The sequence below is a fragment of the Polypterus senegalus genome, chromosome 12, assembly GCF_016835505.1.
Source record: "Polypterus senegalus isolate Bchr_013 chromosome 12, ASM1683550v1, whole genome shotgun sequence".
Classification (NCBI taxonomy): Eukaryota; Metazoa; Chordata; class Cladistia; order Polypteriformes; family Polypteridae; genus Polypterus; species Polypterus senegalus.
Genome location: NC_053165.1, coordinates 64,098,306 through 64,119,802, shown reverse-complemented (window position 1 = coordinate 64,119,802; position 21,497 = coordinate 64,098,306). Strand labels below are relative to the sequence as shown.

Below are 21,497 nucleotides of genomic sequence, written 5' to 3'. Positions count from 1 at the left end.
TGCGTGGTAACCGAGGACGAAAGGCACGTGACGCGCGGCTGAACAGCTGATCATATTGAAGAAGAATCCGAAGTCGGACGGAGCCGCGTCGTTAGCCGAAGCCACTCGCGTTTACACCGTCTCAGTGCTCATCATAAAAGCAGCCCGGGGGGAAAAACCAGGTCGCCTCCGCCAAACATCGGACAAGGCGCAAGGCAAACAACGGAAAAGGGTCCAAACTGGACACTCGGCTGGGCCATGTAAACATTTGATTTCGCAATTAGTAATACACACTGGGATATGCTTTCAGATTAAGGTGACCGGAAGTAAATTATTCTCAGTCCAAGCCGATAATATCAAATTACTTCTAAATCCTAAAATGTCAGTCGGAAAAAGTAATAATAATAATAATAAGTCAAGTTAATCATTGGTGTTCACCCTCTGCACGTAACTGGACCTGTGCGTCCTGGGTGGCGGCCGTTGCTAGGAGACGCGTGGGTGATTAAATGAGAGCATCGCGGCAGATGGGGCAACAACGACAGCAACCGGCAACACACATTTACAGATGAGCTGAAAATTGTGTGTGTGTGTGTGTGTGTGTGGTCGGGGCTGTACAATCTTCTCCTTATCTCACAAAGCACAAAACTACAGGTGGGGGGCGCTCATCAGCACAACTCACTTACTACATGATGACTCGAGGATGGCGTAACCAGGCTTTAGCATTTCATAATGGCTACTGATCAATGGACCATACCTTTAGAGTTACTTAACGTTAACATCCGTTTTTTTGTTTACACTTTTGTCCAAAGCAACTTACAAAAGAGGTCAATATAACTGAGTAACATCAGTCAGGGGGACTGTTTGGCAACAAGTGTGACAGGACAAGGGGACAAAATTGAAATCTAGTTTGAAACAAAATAGAAACGAGTTACATAACCTAACCAAGCTAGTATCAGTTAGACAGGAAAGTACCAAACGAGAGAATCTTCAGACGGTTCTTAAAAAATGAAGAGGGTCAGACTTTTGAATGGAGATGGGCAGCTCGTTAATGCAGGAAAAGGGCCTGGATTGAGATTTGGCACCACGCCAATGCCACTCACCAGCAGACTTGACTGGTCGAGAGGGAGCAGAGAACCTCACAAGCATCTCCACATAGAGCTGGTGACCCATTGCCTACTCTGTTGGCGAGCATTAACGATCTGAACATGACGTGCTGCCAATGTCGTGATCTGAAGAGAGGAGTGACGTGTACCCACCTCGGTTGGTGGATTTTGACTTGGTGACACATGCCACATTGCAGTAACCCAGATGTGGCAGGAGCAACAGCTATATCACTTAAGATACTACAATCCATGGAAACCCTAGGCAGGTGGTCTCCACCGAACGAACCAGCTGGCTGCACCAGTGATGATTTAGGGGTTTCAAGCTATGCTTATGGCATCCTATGTTGTAATTAGTCTGGACCACTTGGCAGAGATCTGTGTTCACTTTGACATTAAAGCCTCCATAACCCCCATGAGATCATCTTAAATCTTCATTTCAGCAAACGTCTGAGGGAGAAACGGGGTAAGAAATCCCAGTGGGGAGAAGTCAATAAGCAAGATTTAATCGCAAAATTATACGCATTGGGTACAATCCTGTGAATGTTAAGGCTGGTCAGTTGATGTGCTCTCTGAAGTGGTTAGGCCGCTCCTAACGTCATAAGCGGTGACCAGCAGCACCACTACCACCACCACCACACAGAGGACTCCATTTAAGTTAAAACAGGTGGCTGGGTATTCCTGCAGTGTCACCCAACGATGGGGACCTGACAACCTCCTCTCCTCACATCCTGCACCAGAACCAGACAGAGTCTAACACCGTTCCCCTACGTCATGAGATGGAGCGATAGTGGAGCTCTTGAAGGCTCATCTGATCAGGCAGCACTTGCACCATCCACACATTTTCTCAGTCTGCTCTCTCTCAAAGTTGGGGCCAAACTGGACAGGACAGAACCCAACGTCGGGTGGGATGGCGGCCCATCACGGGGTCAACCCTTGGGGATGTGGACGGAAACTCGAGGTGCATAAACTTGATGATTTCAGACCATACTGTGAACGTCAACACAGGAAATTTGCGCAACATATACACTGCATAGAAAAAAAAAAAGAAAGAAAGAAAACAGCCGAGATCTTAACTATGCCGATGAGGCAGATAAGGGAGAAAAAAAAAACAAGAGAGATGGCCAGATAATCAAGAGTATTAGTTAGTATCTAAGTAAATTTGAAGATAAACTCCTCCACTCCAACACTGAGTCACTTCTTCCTCATACAAGATCAAAAAAAAAATTCCAAAAGATGAATATAAATATGGCCCTTAAACCTACACAGGTAGACAATTCATGCACTTTGGTCAATCCTGAAGCAACGGTGGTGGAGATGAACATCAGATCAGGTAAACATCTTTCTGCTTGTTCACTTGTTTTGTTTTTTTTTTGCCTAGAAGATGTCGACCTGGCGGCAGTTTGTTTTCCGACAAGAGCAGAAGGTGCCCAGCATTGCGCCCAAAGACACACTTTACTTTATTTACCACTAGATTTATGGCTGGCAGGGATCGGTTGACTAAGCGTTACTTCATACGGCGACTCGCACATCAGGCACGAGCTGGGAAGATTTTCTCATAAAGCATAAAAACGGCCACACTGAAATTATTTAATGTGGTGTCTTTCACAGGAAGTGTGACCACTAAGATTTAACATGCATTTTACATGGTAGTTTTCACTTTTACACTTTAAAAAGGGACTGTGGGGGACTGTGTTTGGGCAGACGGGGTTTGTCAGCACCTACCCTGGCAGCTACACTAGGTGGGACTCCGGTCCTTGGTGGCACCCACAAGAGGAAACCCCAAGGCAGACCATCATCTGTTAAGTAGCCTTTACTGGAAGGTGTGCTTGCAAGCAAGACCACCAGCTGCATGTGGAGAGAACACTCCGGCACTGTGCTATGGCTGGAATGGCTTAGAAGTGCAGATTCAAGTTAGGGGCTAACAGCCCACTGACAACGCATACATCAGCCAAGGTGACTGTCAGGGTTCCAGCAGGTTGGGAGACTTTTATAGGGAGGCAGTGGTGGGATTTCCAATTTGGCCAAGTTGCACTTTATCAATCCATTATTGAAGCTCGGCCTTTCAGGATGCCAGGTTGTGGCTTTGTTTTTCTCATTAGTGCGACTAGTCGCACCGTCACATCCTACTCTGGTGTCCGACCAACGCCATGGAATAAAATACAAAACTTTGTTATTTAATAGAAAACATAAAAATTGTTTCTATATCACTTTCTCAAGCCCTTGAGGAAAGAAACTTAAAGTAATGCGGGAGAGCTGGTATAGGGCCTGGTAGGCAATTCTTGTGTTTTGTCCACGGTGAAAAAGTGACTGGTGGACATTTCTCCAGATTGTGCTTTTCAGGCTCACATAAATAAATCCAGTATTTATTCTGTTATTTTTTTGTTTGTTTTTTTAGGACTGAGAGAGCTGCTCTTACTTCTGGCAGTGAATATGGTTTGGCCTTCTGTAATCCGTGACTGTACCACCCAACACTGTTTCATCATAAAAGAACTTCAGCTGATGTCCAAGTTGCTTCTTGAAGGTTTTGTAAGTAACAGAAAATTCCTTCTGTTGTGATTCTTAGAAAGAATTTGGTTAAAAAAGAAATGAAAAGGGCAAACATTTATAGTATCTGAACTGGCAGCAATGAAGTTTAATGTGCTACTATACCGCAGGATTGGGTGCTTCCTGCCATTTTAAAAAAATCTGATATGTAAAGGAAAGGAGTGACGTATAAAGAAACACACACACAAACACATATGTATGTAAATGTATATGTTATATATATATATATCTATTATTAAAAAAAAATCCTGGGAGAGAAAGACTAGGAGACAAGACGTGATCTTCACATTAAGATCACGGAAGACACTTAAGACCCGGGAGATGAAAGAGATTGGCCACGGAGCATCTCGCAGGGACCTTAAGTATGAGACTTTCTGCCAAGAGATTGACCCAGGACCGTCTCGCAATGACTTAGAACATGAGATTCTTGCAAGATATGCCCTACTTACAACCAAATAAGAGCATGGGCAGCAACACACTCAGTCGTGTAAACTAAGGCTTTGTGCACACACAGATCCAGGGCTCTCAGCACATAAGAATAATCTAGGTGCAAATTCAGAAAATAAGGACAGAAATCATCAGCCTGGAACAAGTGGAATTGAAAAAAAAGCATGTCCAATCCGGACATTGGCGCTATACACATGCAGAGCAGGTTAGAGATTTGGAAAGCAGTAGAATTCGAAAGGCTCAAAAAAAAAAAAAAAAAAGTTGGCGTGACACACATGTGGAGAAAGTTAAAGAATATGAAAGTAGGAAAATTAGAAAGTATACAAAAAGAAAGTAAAGATCACAGTAGCGCAAACAATTGGAAATTATCATTCGAAAAAGGGAAAGTAATCACCACGGACCAGGTGTCATTGAAACAAAAGCAGGATAAAGTGAGGTCATAAATAAAATACAGAGCAGAAAACAAAGTAATACGTCATAAAGCTGTTAAAAAACAAGGGGGCCAAACAAATGCAGAGCAGGTTAGAGATAATGAAAACTGGAATTCAAAAGACTCAAAAAAAGAAAAACGTAGGCGTGAAACACATGCATATCAAGATACAGAATATGAAAGCAGAAAAAAATGACAGTGTCGAAACAAAGAAAGTACACATCGCATTAGCACAAAGAAAGAAATTATTACTCGGAGAAATAACGAAAAGGCGAATAGAGATTGAATATATGGACATAGGTGATATGTCAGAAGTATATAAATATTGTAAGGCTTTGAAGTTTAAGTCAAGAGAATTTCAAAAATGTCACATGCACTTATTGATTACTTTGCAAAAAAAAAATTATTTACTGCTGATGATGTAGATCGTTTTGTCTGTGCTGAAATTCCAAACAGAACCTGTCCTGAGTTATGGTACAAAGTCATTAAACACGTCTCACAGATCTCATTTAAAAGATTCAGCACATTGGGACTCGAAAGATTCCAAATATTGTTTTACAGAAGTTCTAAAATAAAAGTTACACTAATGAAATAGCAACAATTCAAAGAAAAAAAAAATCTTAAAAGTGTGTATCTGGGGAAAAAAAAACGGAGTTGGCGAGCAAAGCGAGCAGGGGGTGAAGCCCCCTAGTATATATATATATATATGTAATATAAAAAAAATCCTGGCACGAGATGTGACAAAAAGAGATCAAATATTGTTCGGATTTAATCTTTAAGTCAGAGACTTGTAGATCAGATCGTCTAATTTGTGTTGCCATCAGGAAAAATTAATGTTTCTTCCCAATGAAGAGGCGTATCCACAAGAAATAAGATTTGTTATTTGGTGAAAGTGAAATCCACAAACACTACAGGCAAAATATCTGAATTTACAATAATCTGTTCACGTTTGCATCATTCGATGCTCAAAACATTGATTTACACAATTCAGGACCATACGCTATGAGAATCTGTGGTCCTGCAACAATTAAAGCTACTACAAGTTTAATTTCAAAGAAACATGATCACGGAGAAGCGATGCAACATAGAATCAAAAGAATTAAACGATCAAAAGTATTAGGAATTCTACAGCCAATAATGGATACAAATCCATATGTCCAAAAGTATCACACTTTACACAAAATGTATCTGAAAAACACGGACAAAGAAGTTTTCTTGGATTTCTTTATGAATCCAAAAGATCACACTCGCATATATAATAAACCAACATGTGACAAATTGTCAGTGATAATAGTTTCGAAAAATGGAGATATCAAAGACGGAGTTAATATTTGTGTTTATCCAAAAGCAGAGCACAATTTGTCACAAGCGGCAGATCTGGGAAATGACTAGCGCGTAGGGGTTGGCGAGAGAAGCGAGTAGGGGGCAGAGACTCTGCTGGGATGCCTGGAAGGACTGGGAGATGGTCTATACATCCCCCATGCCACAAGGGGGCAACCACTCTGGATGTTGAGGGGACCACAGGGAAGGAGGCTCAAACCCACTGGGGCCGGTGGCCAGCGCCAGGGGGCGCCCTGAGCATCATGGAGCCCAGGAGATTCCCACATCTGGGAAGGTGGTGGAAGGACCTTCCAGGGATGCCCGGAGTGCTTCCAGGTGCAAGGGCAGCACTTCCACCACACCAGGAAGTGGTGCCAGAAGAGTGTCATCAGACACCTGGAGCACATCCAGGTGGAAATAAAAGGGGTCGCCTCACTCCAATCAGAGAGCTAGAGTTGGAAGCTGAAGGTAGAGAGGCGGCCCATGGACATTTAAAGGCCCGTATTAGTGCTGTAGGCTGTGTGTGGTGCAGGTGTGTTTAAATTACTGTAGTTTAATAAAAACTGTCTGTCTGTGGTTGGGCTGGCTACCACTATATATATATATATATATATATATATATATATATATATATATATAATCTTTGTATATTAAATGAAGTCTAATTGAACAATGGTGTTAAGGTGCTATATTAACACCTGACACCAGCCTTTTTCGTTTCTCGCTAACCTCCCTTTAATAAATGTCAATATTTTAACAACTCACCTCAGCACATTTTCTGTGCCCCAGTCTGGCTCTTTGATCCCCAGAATGGCCGCTCCATTTAGTTGAACACCAGACCTGCCTCAATTTTTCTCTCTTCTGTTTACACTGTGAATCCCAAGATCAAAGGTGACGGACTAAATAAAGAAATGTTCAGGTTAAGGTTGACGCTTTCCTTCTTTTCTGTCTTTCCCACATCCAGGTGGACAGCAACTTTGAAAAGGGAGCAGAAAAAACAATCAACCCCAATGTGACCCTGCAGGGGATAACAATGAGAAGTGACATGACCAACTTGCAGATCCAGGAGGGCGCCTGCATATTTTGGGAGCTGATCAACCTTATACACCAGCATCAGATGAATAACAGTTTGGAAAACAACAAAACAAACTTCACCTACACCGCAGACCAGCTTGAGCACCTTTCATATGAAATGAAGGACTCCGATATGTCCCAGAAGTGTGAGAAAAAAGGACTGAATCCCTTTCCCAGTGGGGAGTTTCGCAGGAAGAAAAAGGGTTACCAGATCCTGACAGCACTCATCACGTGGTTGGAAAACGTGAAGGCAGCAGTGGGGAAGATGGCTGTCAAATGATGCAGGGGACATGTGGCAGGGAGGGTGGGGTATTGGTGGTGATGCCGAGGTGGCATGCTGCTATGGAGGGTGGGGCTTATTTGAGGAGAACAAAATGAATTGTACACCAGTGTCACACGTGACTCAGTGTGGTTAGGGTGGCTCAGGGAGGCGGTGGGATGGCACTTCCCTTACTACCCTTCACCCATGGATTATTTCCTTTGACTTATTCCCTATATATTTAAGCAGGTTTGAATTCTTCAGATGATCTTTAACATGGAAAACGCTACATGTGTAGATCAAGACTTAGGATGCACTCCAAGACACCAGCACACATCCGTAAGGAATGTGGAATGAGTGCACCAGTTCATTTCTGTGGCCCACTTGCTTCATTCATGCACTGAACCATCTGGCACTGCTGGTGGTGTTCACCAGAGGGCAACGTGCAAGTTCAACATGTACAGAATGCCAAAGACTTCCACCTGAAGGTGCAGATCAACACCAAATAATCACTGGCAGCCCGATGGTGGGGTTGGCCACCCATTCTTTTTTAGTGTCTCATTTAAACGTGGTTGGCTATAAATGTGTAAATTTATTTATTATTAACTATTTATGAATTGAGATATTTATTGCTTTATTCTTATTTATTTAAATCTATAAATTGTATACTATACAAATGACTTAAGGTTAAGGCAACATTTGTTGTCTTTTGATAATCATTATTAAAGGTGGTGTTGTATTGCTAAATATATGAAAAGTGAAACTTTTACATTAAAACATTATTTATTTATTTTTTATAAGTCTCTATGGGTTTTTTTTTTAAATCCGGCTCTGGACATGGTAACTGGTCGGACACATGGACGGACATATTTTTCCACAATTTAGGGCACAACAGTTTACTGATATTTTGCAGTTTGGGCACCACTGAAACACAGAAGTAGGAATTGAACCCATAGCCTTCTGTGGCCCATACGGCCCACCTTCTTTTATTCCATGCTAGCTCACTCATCCATTTCTCTTACCAGCCCTTCTTGTACCAGGCTGTCAAAAGCTGGAACCATGGGTTTAACTCGCCAGTAATGCTTAGTATGTATATTTTTCTAATAGCGTGCATTAGACCTTCACAGGGTACACCTAGAGAGGAATCCACACTAGGGGGCTCTACTTTGCTTATCTTAGCAATCAAGCTATCTGGCGATTAACTGCAGGGATCTCAGCTTGAGCTTCAGTTATTAAGGAAGGCTAATTCCCAAATCCTAATATTATGTAGCATCTTTCACATACTGCACCCACAAAGCAGCTACATGAACTTCATGACGACAGTGTAAATATATGAGGTACTTAAAGAGGAAAACAAATACTTCACAAAACAATTGTGCATACTACAGCTCATAAGTAGAACAGATACGAACTCAGAAACTGACTGGTCAGCTAGCCTGTGTGAATACAGGTGGGCTGAGAGGAAAGCCTATTAACTGGCCAGCACAGCATATGGAAGGGATAGGTAGAATTTATGGCACTGCTACTGCCTCCAGGAAAAGAGCAGGAGTTGTGTTGAAACAGGACTGGAATGAAGCAGACCCAATGGTCTGGGAGGCAAATCAAGGAAGCTGAACCAACATAAAAACAGGGGGAGCAAAGAACATGGCCTACTCTATCTGTCTCTCTTGGCTCCCCTATGCAGACAGGCTATGCTGCCCATTTCTTTCCTTTTCCATCCAGAATTAAGACCATCATGGGTCAGAAATGAATTTGACATACTAAGACAGAGAGCCTCCTGTAGTAAACATATAGGAGGGAAAAATGTTCACACAAAGAACCACAGAGACATGCAGTAAGTTACCTCAGGTAGAGAGTGGTACTTCACGGACCTTCAAATCTGGACTTGGTGTTATTTTGGAAAATCCTGGTGAACAGGATGGATACTGTTGTTTGGCCAAACGGCCGGCTCTTGTTAAAGACGTTCTAGAAATCCATCTAGCTTATCCAGTTGAGGGTCATGAAGAGCGGCACTGGGCACAATGCAGGAGTCACCCCAGAATGGCAGGTCAATCCATTCTCTGGACCACGGAGCTGACAACTGAATCAACAATCACATAACTGAGATGCAATAGTAAATACCACGCAATACGGAGAGAGAATGCCAGGTCTACATGGGCAGCGGCCAAGCACCTTATACAAATCAATTTAGAAACAGATTTAAACAATTTACCAGAACATATTTTGCTTTCGCAAACCCACTTTAATGTCATTCAGGTTTGCAGTCAGTGGAGCCCACCCTGGCAGCACTGGGCACAAAGCAGATGGGGCGTGATGGGTACACCCCCCCTAAGTGTTTCAACATACTGTAGCGGGGTGCTGGCAGGCTGCATCAGTCTGGTGAGGAGTCACCAACAGTGTGAGTGGCCATCACTCAAATGAGCAGCTGCAGGGGAGCCTAGGAAAATGAAAGTTAGTGTGGCAAGGACAGCAGGCTTCCTAAAAGCCATTAAGTCGGCACTGGCAAGGCACTACATGGATATATATATATATATATTTTTTTTTTTTTAAATAGACCTCCGTCTTTTCACTTCTACATGGCTAAGGAGGAAATCAACAAAAGCAACGTGCCCAGAGTTATTAAATGGATTTCTTCGACTTCTGAATTCTTCAACGACTTCTTCTCGCTCTGTCCTACGTGGGGTCCTCTTGTCCATCTAACAGTAGCACCCCTCCCCCAGCTCTTCATTTTGCAGCAGAGCTTCCTGCGCCTTTTTAAAGCTTCCTGTAGAATGTTTAAACCTGGAAACAACCTGAACCGCAGAAGATCACCACACAAGAAGACTTTTATTCTTGAAATCCAGCACATTAACCTTGAATTGTTAGCAATTTGTAGCCTCTGATTTTTGAAAAAATGTAACCAAGTTTTAGACATTCAAAGATAAACCAATGAGAGACCAGCGTGCCAGTGAGCTGTCAAGTAGGCAGAGGGTACAAAGGGCAGAGCGGTGGTGACCCTGGGCTGACAGAAAGGCACACAACCCTGATGAGTCACTGCTTTTTTCTGCCACATCTTCTACTCAAAAGACAAAAGCGGTTACAGCAGAACTCGGAAGCAATGCGGGCAAAGACCGCTCTGCCTTCAGGTGGGTTTAGGCGACTCCTCGACTAACCTTATTGGTTTTGGCCCCTAACACAATAACTCAGCAGGCTTGGGGAGCATCTAACAAGGGAAGCCTACCAACCTAAGAGAACATGGTCACCAATGCCAGCTTCTCCTTAATCTGAGGTGAACCCTGAGGTCACTTCCGGTTTTGCCCATAGATCCCGACTCTTGCCCTCCAGGGTGCTATTTAAGGATCGGCGACAACAGAAGTGGGTGTTCAATCTGGAGCTCACAACCAACAAGCACGGAGGACCACAGACAAAGAAAGAAACTCACTAGGAAAGTCGGCCAAGGACACGAGGCTTTCACAAATTTTTTGTTATCCTCCTTTTATGTTAAATGGAGTACCCGGCATGCCCCCCAAACCTTTATAATCTCTTCCCCCTTTACCATTTCAGGGTGTACACGTCGGATCATCATCACAATGAAATTCTGTGAAATCATCTGCCCTCTTCAGGCTCTTTGTTGATCTTCTCAAGCGTTTTTTCCAAAATGGCAGTCAAAATGTTGTCAACCTCCTCACGTTGATGTCAGGCAGTTTTAGAGTTGAGGCTAGTTCCCTACTTTAGGAAAACGAGCTCATGATAACAATTTGCCCACCTAACTTCACAGTGACATTTTCCTTTTAATATCAAAAAGTGCTTCTTCATGCGGGCGCTTTAGGAAACACTGTACCGTGAACAACAAATCGCCAGAGAAGAGCCAATCTAGTGTTGAGCTGGCTGAAGAACTCAAAATCCCAAGAGTCAATATGGCAGTTAGGATCAGGCTTGTTTGCACCAAACACCTTCTAGGGATTCTGATCAGTGTCATCAGTGGTCGGCTCTTCTCAGGTGACTTACACAAGAACGGTTTCTCTGTTTTTAAATCGCCCACATGAAAGAGAACTTTTCACGATTACGAGATTTAAAAATGTGACCGTTCTCCTTTCAGCAGCAACCCTGAACTACCTCAGCAAATGCAGCCTCACAGGTCTCGGGATCATGCATGAGAGACAACCCACTAGAAGCTGACAAACATCTCAAGAAGGGGGGAAAGCCTGGAAAGTTCCAGAAAGGAGCTCCTTTAACTCGAGTCCACAAGCGGTCCAATTAGAAGTTGTGGCAAATCCCTGTAAAACCTGACCTATGGGGTTTAGGTTTGGGGTGTCTGCCAGTCTGTCCTCAACTCAATGTCCAATTCAAGATCAGGTCCATCTTGTGACCTGCAGCACAAACAGGTGGATGAACTGACTGGACAAGGTCAAAATGAACCCGGAGAGGAAGAAAAATTCTGACATTAGAGCAGCTGAGGAGCAAACGATGCAGATGATGAGTCTGTCTAGAATAAGATTAACATCTGTACTGCTGCAGAGCAAGGAAATACATTCAGAAAAAAGTGATGTAGGCGTTAGAAGATAACATCTGAGGTTTCTTTGAACTGAGTCATGAAGTCCACTTGCTTCAGCATGACCCCGTGTGGAGCTATCAAAGAGTGGTACCAACTGAGCTCATGTCATGCCGAGGGTTATTTTTGTCAATTTTAGCGTTGGTCTCTTAGGACCAGAGAGTTCCAGGTGATCAGCAACATTGAAGCACCACGCGGAACTGCCCAGTCTCTTCATCCTTATCATGTTTAAGCACAAATCCAATGTACTGTAGAGTAGTCGGTCTACAGGAATTCTCAGGTGACTACTCCATTGCAGGCCACACGGGCGGCCAAGAAGAGGAGGAGGAAGAACACAGGGTGGCACTGGAGGACATCATCACGCAGTGCTGAGAGAACAGGGTAATACTAAGACATGTGGAGTTCTGGCATGTTAGGAAACCCGAGATCAGCCTCTATAATGGAAGAAAAGATATGCCAAATTCTAAACACCTGTGGGACCACCCGTACAGAAGTCAGGATGAAGTATGCAAAAAGGCAATGAAGAGACTCATGTCCTCAAAGTTCCAGAGAATGTTGTGCCAGTCCATGATGGTCAGTGTGCTGCTGGGCAGTGACAAGGGACACCTGAAAAAGTCAAACAGACTCTGACTGCCCAGACACAGTGGAAGAACACCACAGCAAAATCAGAAACCATCTTAACTAACATCCTCCTTCTTCTCCTTTAGTTCATTCCATTGCCCAGGGGTCCTACTGAAGATTTTTTTTAGTTTTTTTACTCAGATAGCAGACTGCTTAATGTCTTTTCTTCCATTTAAGGAATGTTAGACACGTCGAATCTCTATGACACACTGCTAGGCCAGAAAATGCCATTATGGTTTTGTTGTTAGCCATAAGGCATCTTGGTCAGGATTACCAAGGAAAGACCTCCATCGGCTTGAGCAAGTTCAAAACATGGCGACAACAATCTCAACCAAGAAAAGAAAAACGGACTCCACACAGAAGTGAGAAAAGGTATCTATGTTGCTGCTAAACCAAGGGAAATTCACTTTTGAGATCAATCAAGTTTTTATCTATAGTTGAGTGACTTTGTACAATATATATTCAAGGCCAGAATAAGACCCCCAGAGGCCCTTTAGCGACATATCTCCTTAGAGTTGATCCTACCATTAATGTAGCGCATGGACACCCAGTAGTTTAATGCTTCAAGGTATCTGTGTTTGGTGGGCAGAGACTGGATTTTTATCAAGCAAGGAATGGGATGAACTGGGGGATCCCCTAAGCTCATTTGGGCACACAGAGACTCAATTGTTTCAGTGTGCTGGGGGGTATTTGGTGAAAAGGACCACTAGGGTGAAGAGTCTCTGGGCACACACCCAGATGGTAGATCTGCCCCTGCATATACTGTACTATACAGTGCCTTTAATAAATATTTATATTATATATTGTCACGCACGAGCGCATGGGGAGCAGCTTAAAGACCCGAGACACACCGCGACAAGTCGTGCCAGGGGACAACGGCAGCGGACTAATGTTTCTCTTCTTATTTTCTCAGCAAGGACAAGGAGGCGCCGCGATAATACCGCCCGGATGATCCAAAAAGCCTCAACACTTCCGGATTCCTTTCTTCCCTCTGGTCCCCATGTGATGACGTCAGCCACACATCCAGCACCACGATTTTCCCAGCATCCCACCGTTTAATTTCCGGTCTGATCCCATAAATTGCCCATCTTCCCATCCCTCTATGTCTTTTGAGTTTTTGTAAAACGGCGGCAATTGACCATACTTTTGTTACAGTATACAGGGCTAAGGACCCCAAATGCTGTGTCTGTTTTCTGTTACAATATACATAAATATACATAAGCATAATATACTAGCTGTCTAATTAGCCCCAAGGTTTGCAGTGGGAAGCCACATTCAGATCATTAGGTTTTTTACAATTTATTGTAGAGTTACTTTCAACAGTACAGTATATATAATTGTATCCAGCAGGGGGCGTTAGCTCCCTTGTTGCAATTAGTTCTTTTGTAATTGCTGCATGTTACATAACCTGAATCTATATAGATATATATTGGGCGGAGTGGTGGCACTGAGGCTAAGACCCTTAACCTGCAATTGCTGAGCACTCGGAGTAGTGAGAAAACTGCTATATAAATGCAAAGAATTATTATTAGTATATGATATTAAAAGGTGATACCCCTCCCTTAGTGATACAGCGGTAAGAAATCACATTAGGAAAAATAACTTAGCTTTCTTTAATGACGGCTTACGCTGCATAACAGACGAAACAAGCCATTGCAAGAACCCAGTTCAGCAGTGGGGGCCCAAAGTGTAGTGTCTGCCATTTTCATCACTGCATTGGAAGGATTTTCAGGATCGGATGACGTTATCTCCCACCCGTCCTTGGCTTCAAAGGTGTGCCGGGCAATGTTCCAAGGCTTTATACTCTTTCTTCATGTGCAGGCCCCCACTTACGTGAATCATGCCATTCCAAACAAGACAAAGAGGATACAGTTTCATGCTGACTTTGACACACACAAAACAGTATACAATGCCCCTTTGTGTCACTGCCCATTTTGCAGTTGTCCCTAACTTGTCTCGTCTTAAAATGCTTGCCTAGCAGTTCTAAATGATGAGCCCCTGTGCATGTGAGTAGAAAGAGACAGATTTATAAAATGTATTTGCACAGAGCACAGTGACTAATATAAATACATACATTTATATTTATATATGTCATGCAGCCCCTGCCATACCTGCCCCAGGTTCTGTAGTCATATTCATAGCACATAGCAAATACACTTAAGTGGTATATTTGGGGTGCCTTGGGACCGTCAATCTAATATACAGACAACAGTATTGGAAAGCTTTATAGTTAGAAGAGCAACAAGTTCAAACAGCTTAAAAAGTAGTCAGACATGCAAGTAAGACACAACAAGACTACTGTACTTCAAGAAAAACAAACCTCAGAGCAAATATTAAATAGTGGCGCTCACTGCCCTCCGGTGAACATCTCTGGTACTACCACCGAGTGCGAGTGTTTTACTTGGCTGTAGAAAGTTTCAAAGCGACTAAAATGCGATGCTCACTCTTAAATATTTTTCTAGTGCTCTGGTGATTAATGACCCCTCATTAGCAGGCAATGATCACTACAGCCATAATTAAGACCCACTCATGTACCCCTAAATTAACCTGCAACTGACTTTAATTAAATGAAAAAACAAAACCCCACTGCTAAGAACTGAAAACGATGGCCACCCACCTGATGTCTTCAGACACAATGGATCCTGGATCTAAATTTGTCTGTTACAGGTCAAAGCGTACCCCTAGAGTTTAATTTCCGCCACTGACTGAGTTTCCATTTTCCTTTTCTCAGTTGTCAACTGGATGTCGCTCAATGATGTGAATGGACAGATACAGTTGGGCTACCATCAGTCTTTAAAGCACATCTGTGTCTTTATGTGTACTTGTGACATGATTACTAATTTGTAACATTTGTATTTGCTTTCACCCATTAACTTATTATACTACTCTGTGAATTCTGTCCTAAGTAGGTGCTACACTTTTGCCAGCGTCCCCATCGGTTTTCGATGGCAGTGTGGGGCTCCATATACTTCTACGTTTCTGAGCAGGCTCATTAGTTGTTGTCCCTAACACTGTTGAATCAGCAGGTAGACTTCTTTTTTGTCAGCCGTCTCATCACTGTTGGTAATTGAGCATCTGATGGTGATGTTGACCTTGTGTCCATCCAAACAACCAATAGTGAACAAATAGCACAGACGCAAGCTCAGCACTCAAACATGTGAGATGCCCGTGTTGAGGGACAGCATGGAGGACGTGATGCTGCCAATCTGAAAAGGTGAGGTCTGTCTGTTATACAATCAACAATACAGTTGTAGATGATGGTGCTAAAAACAAAACTGTGGAGTTCGGTGGTCAATTTGAGTGTCCAACAGTATTAAATGCATACAAACAGGACAGTAGGAAGTGTGGGGGATAGGCCATTCTCTGAGGACAACATGGATGGAACAACACCAAAGTGTTGTTTGCAGTAAATATGCTGTATTTACCAGTGACCTTTACTTTGCTGGAAAGTCACCCTGTGGACATTTTTTGGTTCCAATGCCCCCATGATGCTTTGTGAGGAAAGCGTACATCACAGAGCTGTAAAGGCTATGCACAAAACTCACATTTGAGTACTCAAAGATCATTGCAGAGCTATATGGGCATGTGTGATGTGATGTATATACAGGGCGAGTCAAAATTATGTTAACACTAATGAATTATTTTTATCTTGACCACACATTTCCAGGTCAATGGATAGGCCGTGGTAGATCATTGCCATGGCCTCCACATTACCCCGATTTGATACCCTGTGATTTCTGGTTATGGGATATGGTGAAGCAGCGAGTGTATAGCTGGAAAGTTCGTGGTATCAATAACATGAAGGGCAGAATATGGATTGTGGTATCATCTGTGTGTGTTCAGCCTTTAAATGGTACTGTTGCTCGTTGGTTTTTGTGTGTTGAACATGATGGCAAACAGGTTGAGACATTCCTGTAAATCACCTTGCACATGTCAAGTATGTTTTGTGAATGAATTGTTTCTGACATTCAAATGTTAACACAATTTGGACTCATCCTGTATATACATCACATCACACATGCCCATATATATACAGGGTGGGGCAAAAGTAGGTTTACAGTTGTCAGCATCCAAGGCCAGCAATTTGAACATTTACTAGACTGTACCTAAGTGCACTGTGCCATTATGTGACATTCTTTTGAGTTAATAAACTTAATATTGCTATTGTAATAATCATAACATGCATGTCTTTTTCCATACGAACAACTGTAAACGTAATTTTGCAAAACCCTGTGTCTGTGTGTGTGTGTGTGTATATATATATATATATATATATATATATATAGCCCCACTCTACATACAACATTTTCAAACAAAATCACAGTTATCTAAAAACAAACAAGAAAGAGTAGCATCGCAAACTAAGGGCAGTAATAATAATAATAATCGAAATGGTGTTCTGGTAAATCAGAGCATAGATTTACACCATCGAATTTCAAACATGGGGTATGCCTCACAAGCATTTATTAGTTACTTTGCAAACTACATTATTAACTGCTGATGATGTAAATTGGTTTGCCTGTGCTGAGATTCCAAACAGAGAAACCTGTCCTGACTTATGGTACAAAGTCATTAAGCACATGTCTCATGGACCCCATTTAAAAGATTCAGTATGTTGGAACTCAAAAGAACAAAAGTGTTTAAAGACGTTTTTACGGAAGTTTTAAAATAAAAAGTGAACATAATGCATATGTAATAATTCCAATGAAAAGTGAATAAATAAATTGTATTTCCACTGGACCAAACCTGGGGGTCGGTGAGCAAAGCGAGCAGGGGGCGAAGCCCTCTAGTATTATATAAAAAAATCCTGGGACAAGACGAGACTTTTTCAGAGAGATACATTGAAGTCCCAAGAGACGGGACTTTGTGCCAAGAGATTTAACCACACTCGGGGCTGGAAATAAAAGACAAAGAGTAGATGACAAAGTAGAATGTTGTAAAGAGGTTCAAAAACATTGGCACCATATACATACAGAGCAGGTCAGAGATAATGGAAGTACTAAAATTCAAAAGTCTCAAAAAAATTATAGTAAAGATTGAATTACCAGAAACGGAAATTATTACTCAGTGAAAAAACATAACGGCGAACAGAAATCGAATATATTGTTCTGATTTAAACTTTAAGTCGGAGACTTTAAGATCGTCTAATTTGTGTTGCCATCAGGGAAAAGTAGTGTTTCTTACCAGTGAAGAGACGTATCCATAAGAATTAAAAGATTTGTTGTTTGGTGCACAGGCCGGGGTGTTGGTGAGCGAAGCAAGCATGGGGCGCAGGGGGAATGTGTGTGTGTGTGTGTATATATATATATATATATATATATATACACACACATATACACATATACATACATACATACATACATACATACATACATACATACATACACACACACACACACATAGTGGTATATGGCCAGCCATTCATCCCGGCCAATACCCCCAGGCTGCCAGATGGAGCCCTCCCTCCAGCATGGAGGTGCCCCGAATGCCAGCAGGGAATCCTGGACAATGGAGTTTTTATCCACAGCCCTGCTAGATACCATAGGGGCCGCTAGAGGACGCTGCAGGGAGGAACAAGGATTATTTTCCCAACAGTCCGGAAGTACATCCCAGTCACGTGGACAGAAGAAATGATGTACTTCCGGGTTGAAGAAAAGGAGTTTTTATCTGACACAGGAGGTGTTGCCAGTCACATGGACAGAGAGAGAGAAAAACACTACCGGGTTGAGGACTATAAAAGACTGTGGGAGATCCTAGACGGGCGAGCTGACTTGGGAGGAAGGGAACAACACGTCTGGGTGTGGAGGATTGCTTATTGTAGTATTGATTATTGTTTATGAGTATTGTGGAGTAGAGGGTGCTTTGTGGACATTATTGTATAAATAAAACAATTATTGGACTTTTATCTGGTGTCTGACACTGGACAGCACTGAACCTCATGTAGTGCCTGTGCAGTGCCGCATGGCTAATTTGCTTGCATAATTAGCCATGTGCCACCAAGCTACATCTCAAAACAAGGCTTAAAGGAGTCATCTCTTTCCCCATATGACCCTGTGAAATAATAATGATGAAACATTTATTACTGTTTACAAGGCACTTCTATCTCCTTCATGGAAGAAGAAAATACAAAGCTTTGCAACAGAGTTTGGAAACAAAAAAAGAGGTTCAAGCAAAACCCAGTGCCAGAATTTCCAACAATGGACAAGTCTCCACTTTGTTGCATGGCTAATGTGCTTCCCAGGATTGGGACAATCAATAACCATGATTGTAGATACAAGTACGCATTTTATTTTTTGCTGGATTGTGGCCATGGTGAAAATATCCTCTCTTTGGTACCATATTTCTCCTGTCTTAATACTTCCACCATTTCTAAAAGAACACATTAACAGGGAGCAGCACCCCTGTTGGCCACAACCCTTTTCTGCTTAACAACATTTCACTATCATTTGGATGACAAAGACTCCACTGGTCAGACTGGATTCTCAGTCCAGTCACCTTCCCTTTGGTTATTCAGATTTCTGCCCGCTTCCCAAAGATTAGGCAATTTAGGCTAATTTAAATGAGTGCCGGTCAGAGTCCATTTGGAGCCCCAGACGGTGCGATAGGCACCCCTCATGCCACCTAACGGAATGGCAGGCTCTGGGTTAAATGCTGGAGTGATGCACTGGCAACTAACCCAAGGGGGATTCTCATGCCTGGGCCCCTACTGTGTGGGTTTGATTGACAGCAGTGGATAAGGCAGGTTTGGAATTTGGACAGGTCCATACAATGACATCTTTCATTGCCATTAGGTCATTCTACATGCATATGATTTTGGAATATCAAAGAAGATCAGAAAAGCCAAGCACTGTGTTATATTCCACAGGAACACTCCACCCAGCCTCATCCATTTTTAGACTGTACTTGTTTATATTCTCTTGACTTACTCAAACCCAAGTAAAAGCCACAAAAACTGCGACCGATCTTGGTTCAGGATGCTCAACCCTTTTTCGAATGCTTTTAGACATTTTACAACAGCAGCAAGTTGCATTTCCAAAACAGGGAGAGAACATGCTCTCATGCTGTAGAGGACTATATTTGAACAAGACCGTCATGTCATAACTTGATAGAAGCTTTTGCTTCAGTCAGCTCACCAACCACAATGCTTCCTTTTCTCTCATCAAGTCTCTGACATATTTCCAAGATGTCCCCAATTTTCTACAACAGCACAGATTCAGTCAATTTCTAAAGGGCAAGTGACGTAAACGCTGACTGAAATAGCATCTCGCCTGCTCTTGCTAAAAAAAGACGTACTACTGCAGTACTCATCTGACAACATCAAAAATTGATTTTACTGTGAATTAAAACACAGGTGAAATAACCCCTGCATCTAAAACAAGGCGATTTGAGCCTTTTAAACAATAAAATGTGCAAAATTCTGAGGTTACATATCCCTGAGCTGAGTGTGATTTGCTCCTTTCCTAAACTAACACCTTGACTACAGCACAGGAGTGGTGGGCATCATAAACATTTTCAAAGTCCAAAATAAAAGATGTGGACACTTGTCTTTTTTTGTTTTTAATTTTTCCAAAGCAAAATTAGCCAGTGGTCCTGTGATGACTCAGCACCCCTTCCAGGGTTTATGTGGTTCAATGCTGTCATGAAAGGTGATGAGTACCTGCCACCGGAAATTGAATGCCAAGAATGGCATGTTTTTCTAAAACGGGCTGAGAACAGCTACAGTGTTACCATTCCTGCCGTCTTCTAGTCTACAACATGCTTTATACAACAAACTCATAACCTCAAGATGTGCTTGAGCCATACTGGAAAGAAAAACAAAGATGAGAAACTAAACACGGGGAAGACCGTTGAGCTTTTGCCTAGAATAAATGGGAGCCACTTGATGATACTATGTCGTACGTACAGAAAAAAAGAGACGACCTATGATCACTGTGAGCTGGCTGTAAATAAGCCTGTAGGATTAATATTAGAACATGTCACATCAACAAGCACGGCCATTTTACACTACAGTTTCCAATTTAAAAACAACCCCATTCGAAAATTGATTATATTATGCAAGAATGTTGGCCACTATAATGAATTAAGACACTAAAAAGGCCAGCCTCCTGTTTCACCTCCGCCACTTATCATCTGGTACAACCATCTCCAAACCTGCTTTACTGAGTGAAAGGTCACCAATGCCAGAGCTCACCACTGAGCCATCACATCAAAGGCAGGAACACTAGAAGAATGACGGACTTTTGGGTGGACAGGAAGCAGTAATTGTGGTGGCTACAGACACTTTATTTTTATATACTGATAAGAAACACGTGTATATTTCCAGCTATCACTTTGCAAAATCCATTCTGAAATAGGATGAAGCTGGGGAGAGACAGACAGTCTTAAAACTTCCATGAAACTAAACACTGATTATCAATTATAGGATGTCAAACACTGTAAGAACACAATATCTTACACATATATATATATATATATATATATATAAAAATATAAATATATATATAAAAACAAAAATATATACATATAAAAAAAAATAAACAAAATATATATATAAAAATATATACAAAAATATATATATTACACACACACACAAAATATATAAAATTCACCTTAATAAAAGGATAAATGCTTGTGTGTCAGTGTGGTTGCTATGTCTTGGTCACTCTAACCGATGTGCATCTCAAACATTTGCAGTAGTAAAATGCATTGCATTTGTTCCCACAAATGGCAGATCTTACAAACATTAACAGGTATTTATCTCTGCAGCCTCCACTCTGGAGCTCCACGTAGACAGAGTGGACGCCAATACAGTCTAGCTGCAGACCTCTAGAGCTCCGCCTGTTTACACCGCGGTTAAGATTAGTGGAGGATGAACATCCCCGATGGGACATGTGATCTGGCACACTCATCCTGTACAGTTGTGGCCAAATGTTTTAAGAACGGCACCAATATAAATTTTCACAAAGTCTGCTGCCTTAGTTTTTATGATGGCAATTTGCATCTACTCCAGAAGGTTCTGAAGAGTGATCAGATGAATTGCAATTAATTGCAAAGTTCTTCTTTGCCAAGAAAATTAACTTCATCCCAAAAGACCACTGCATGTCAGCCCTGCCACAAAAAGACCTGCTGACGTCATTTCAGTGATCCCCTCGTTAACATGGGTGAGAGTGTTGACGAGGACAAGGCTGG

The 21,497-nt window shown here is 42.2% G+C and overlaps 1 protein-coding gene across 1 annotated transcript; it reads left to right on the top strand.

Moving 5' to 3' along the window:
* Positions 1 to 2,232: 2,232 nt before the first annotated feature.
* LOC120541136 lies at positions 2,233 to 7,661 on the top strand. The gene is made up of 3 exons (XM_039772485.1): positions 2,233 to 2,412; positions 3,478 to 3,608; positions 6,788 to 7,661. The coding sequence occupies exons 1-3, from the start codon at positions 2,316 to 2,318 to the stop codon at positions 7,175 to 7,177; spliced, it is 618 nt and encodes a 205-aa protein (XP_039628419.1). The 5' UTR covers positions 2,233 to 2,315; the 3' UTR covers positions 7,178 to 7,661.
* The last annotated feature ends 13,836 nt before the right edge of the window (positions 7,662 to 21,497 follow it).

Excerpts from the sequence above, each read along its gene's own strand:
- LOC120541136 (XM_039772485.1), top strand. The coding sequence starts at position 2,316 with ATGAATATAAATATGGCCCTTAAACCTACACAGGTAGACAATTCATGC. Across the intron at positions 2,413-3,477 it reads GGAGATGAACATCAGATCAG|GACTGAGAGAGCTGCTCTTA; the intron begins GTAAACATCTTT and ends TTGTTTTTTTAG. Across the intron at positions 3,609-6,787 it reads AGTTGCTTCTTGAAGGTTTT|GTGGACAGCAACTTTGAAAA; the intron begins GTAAGTAACAGA and ends TCCCACATCCAG.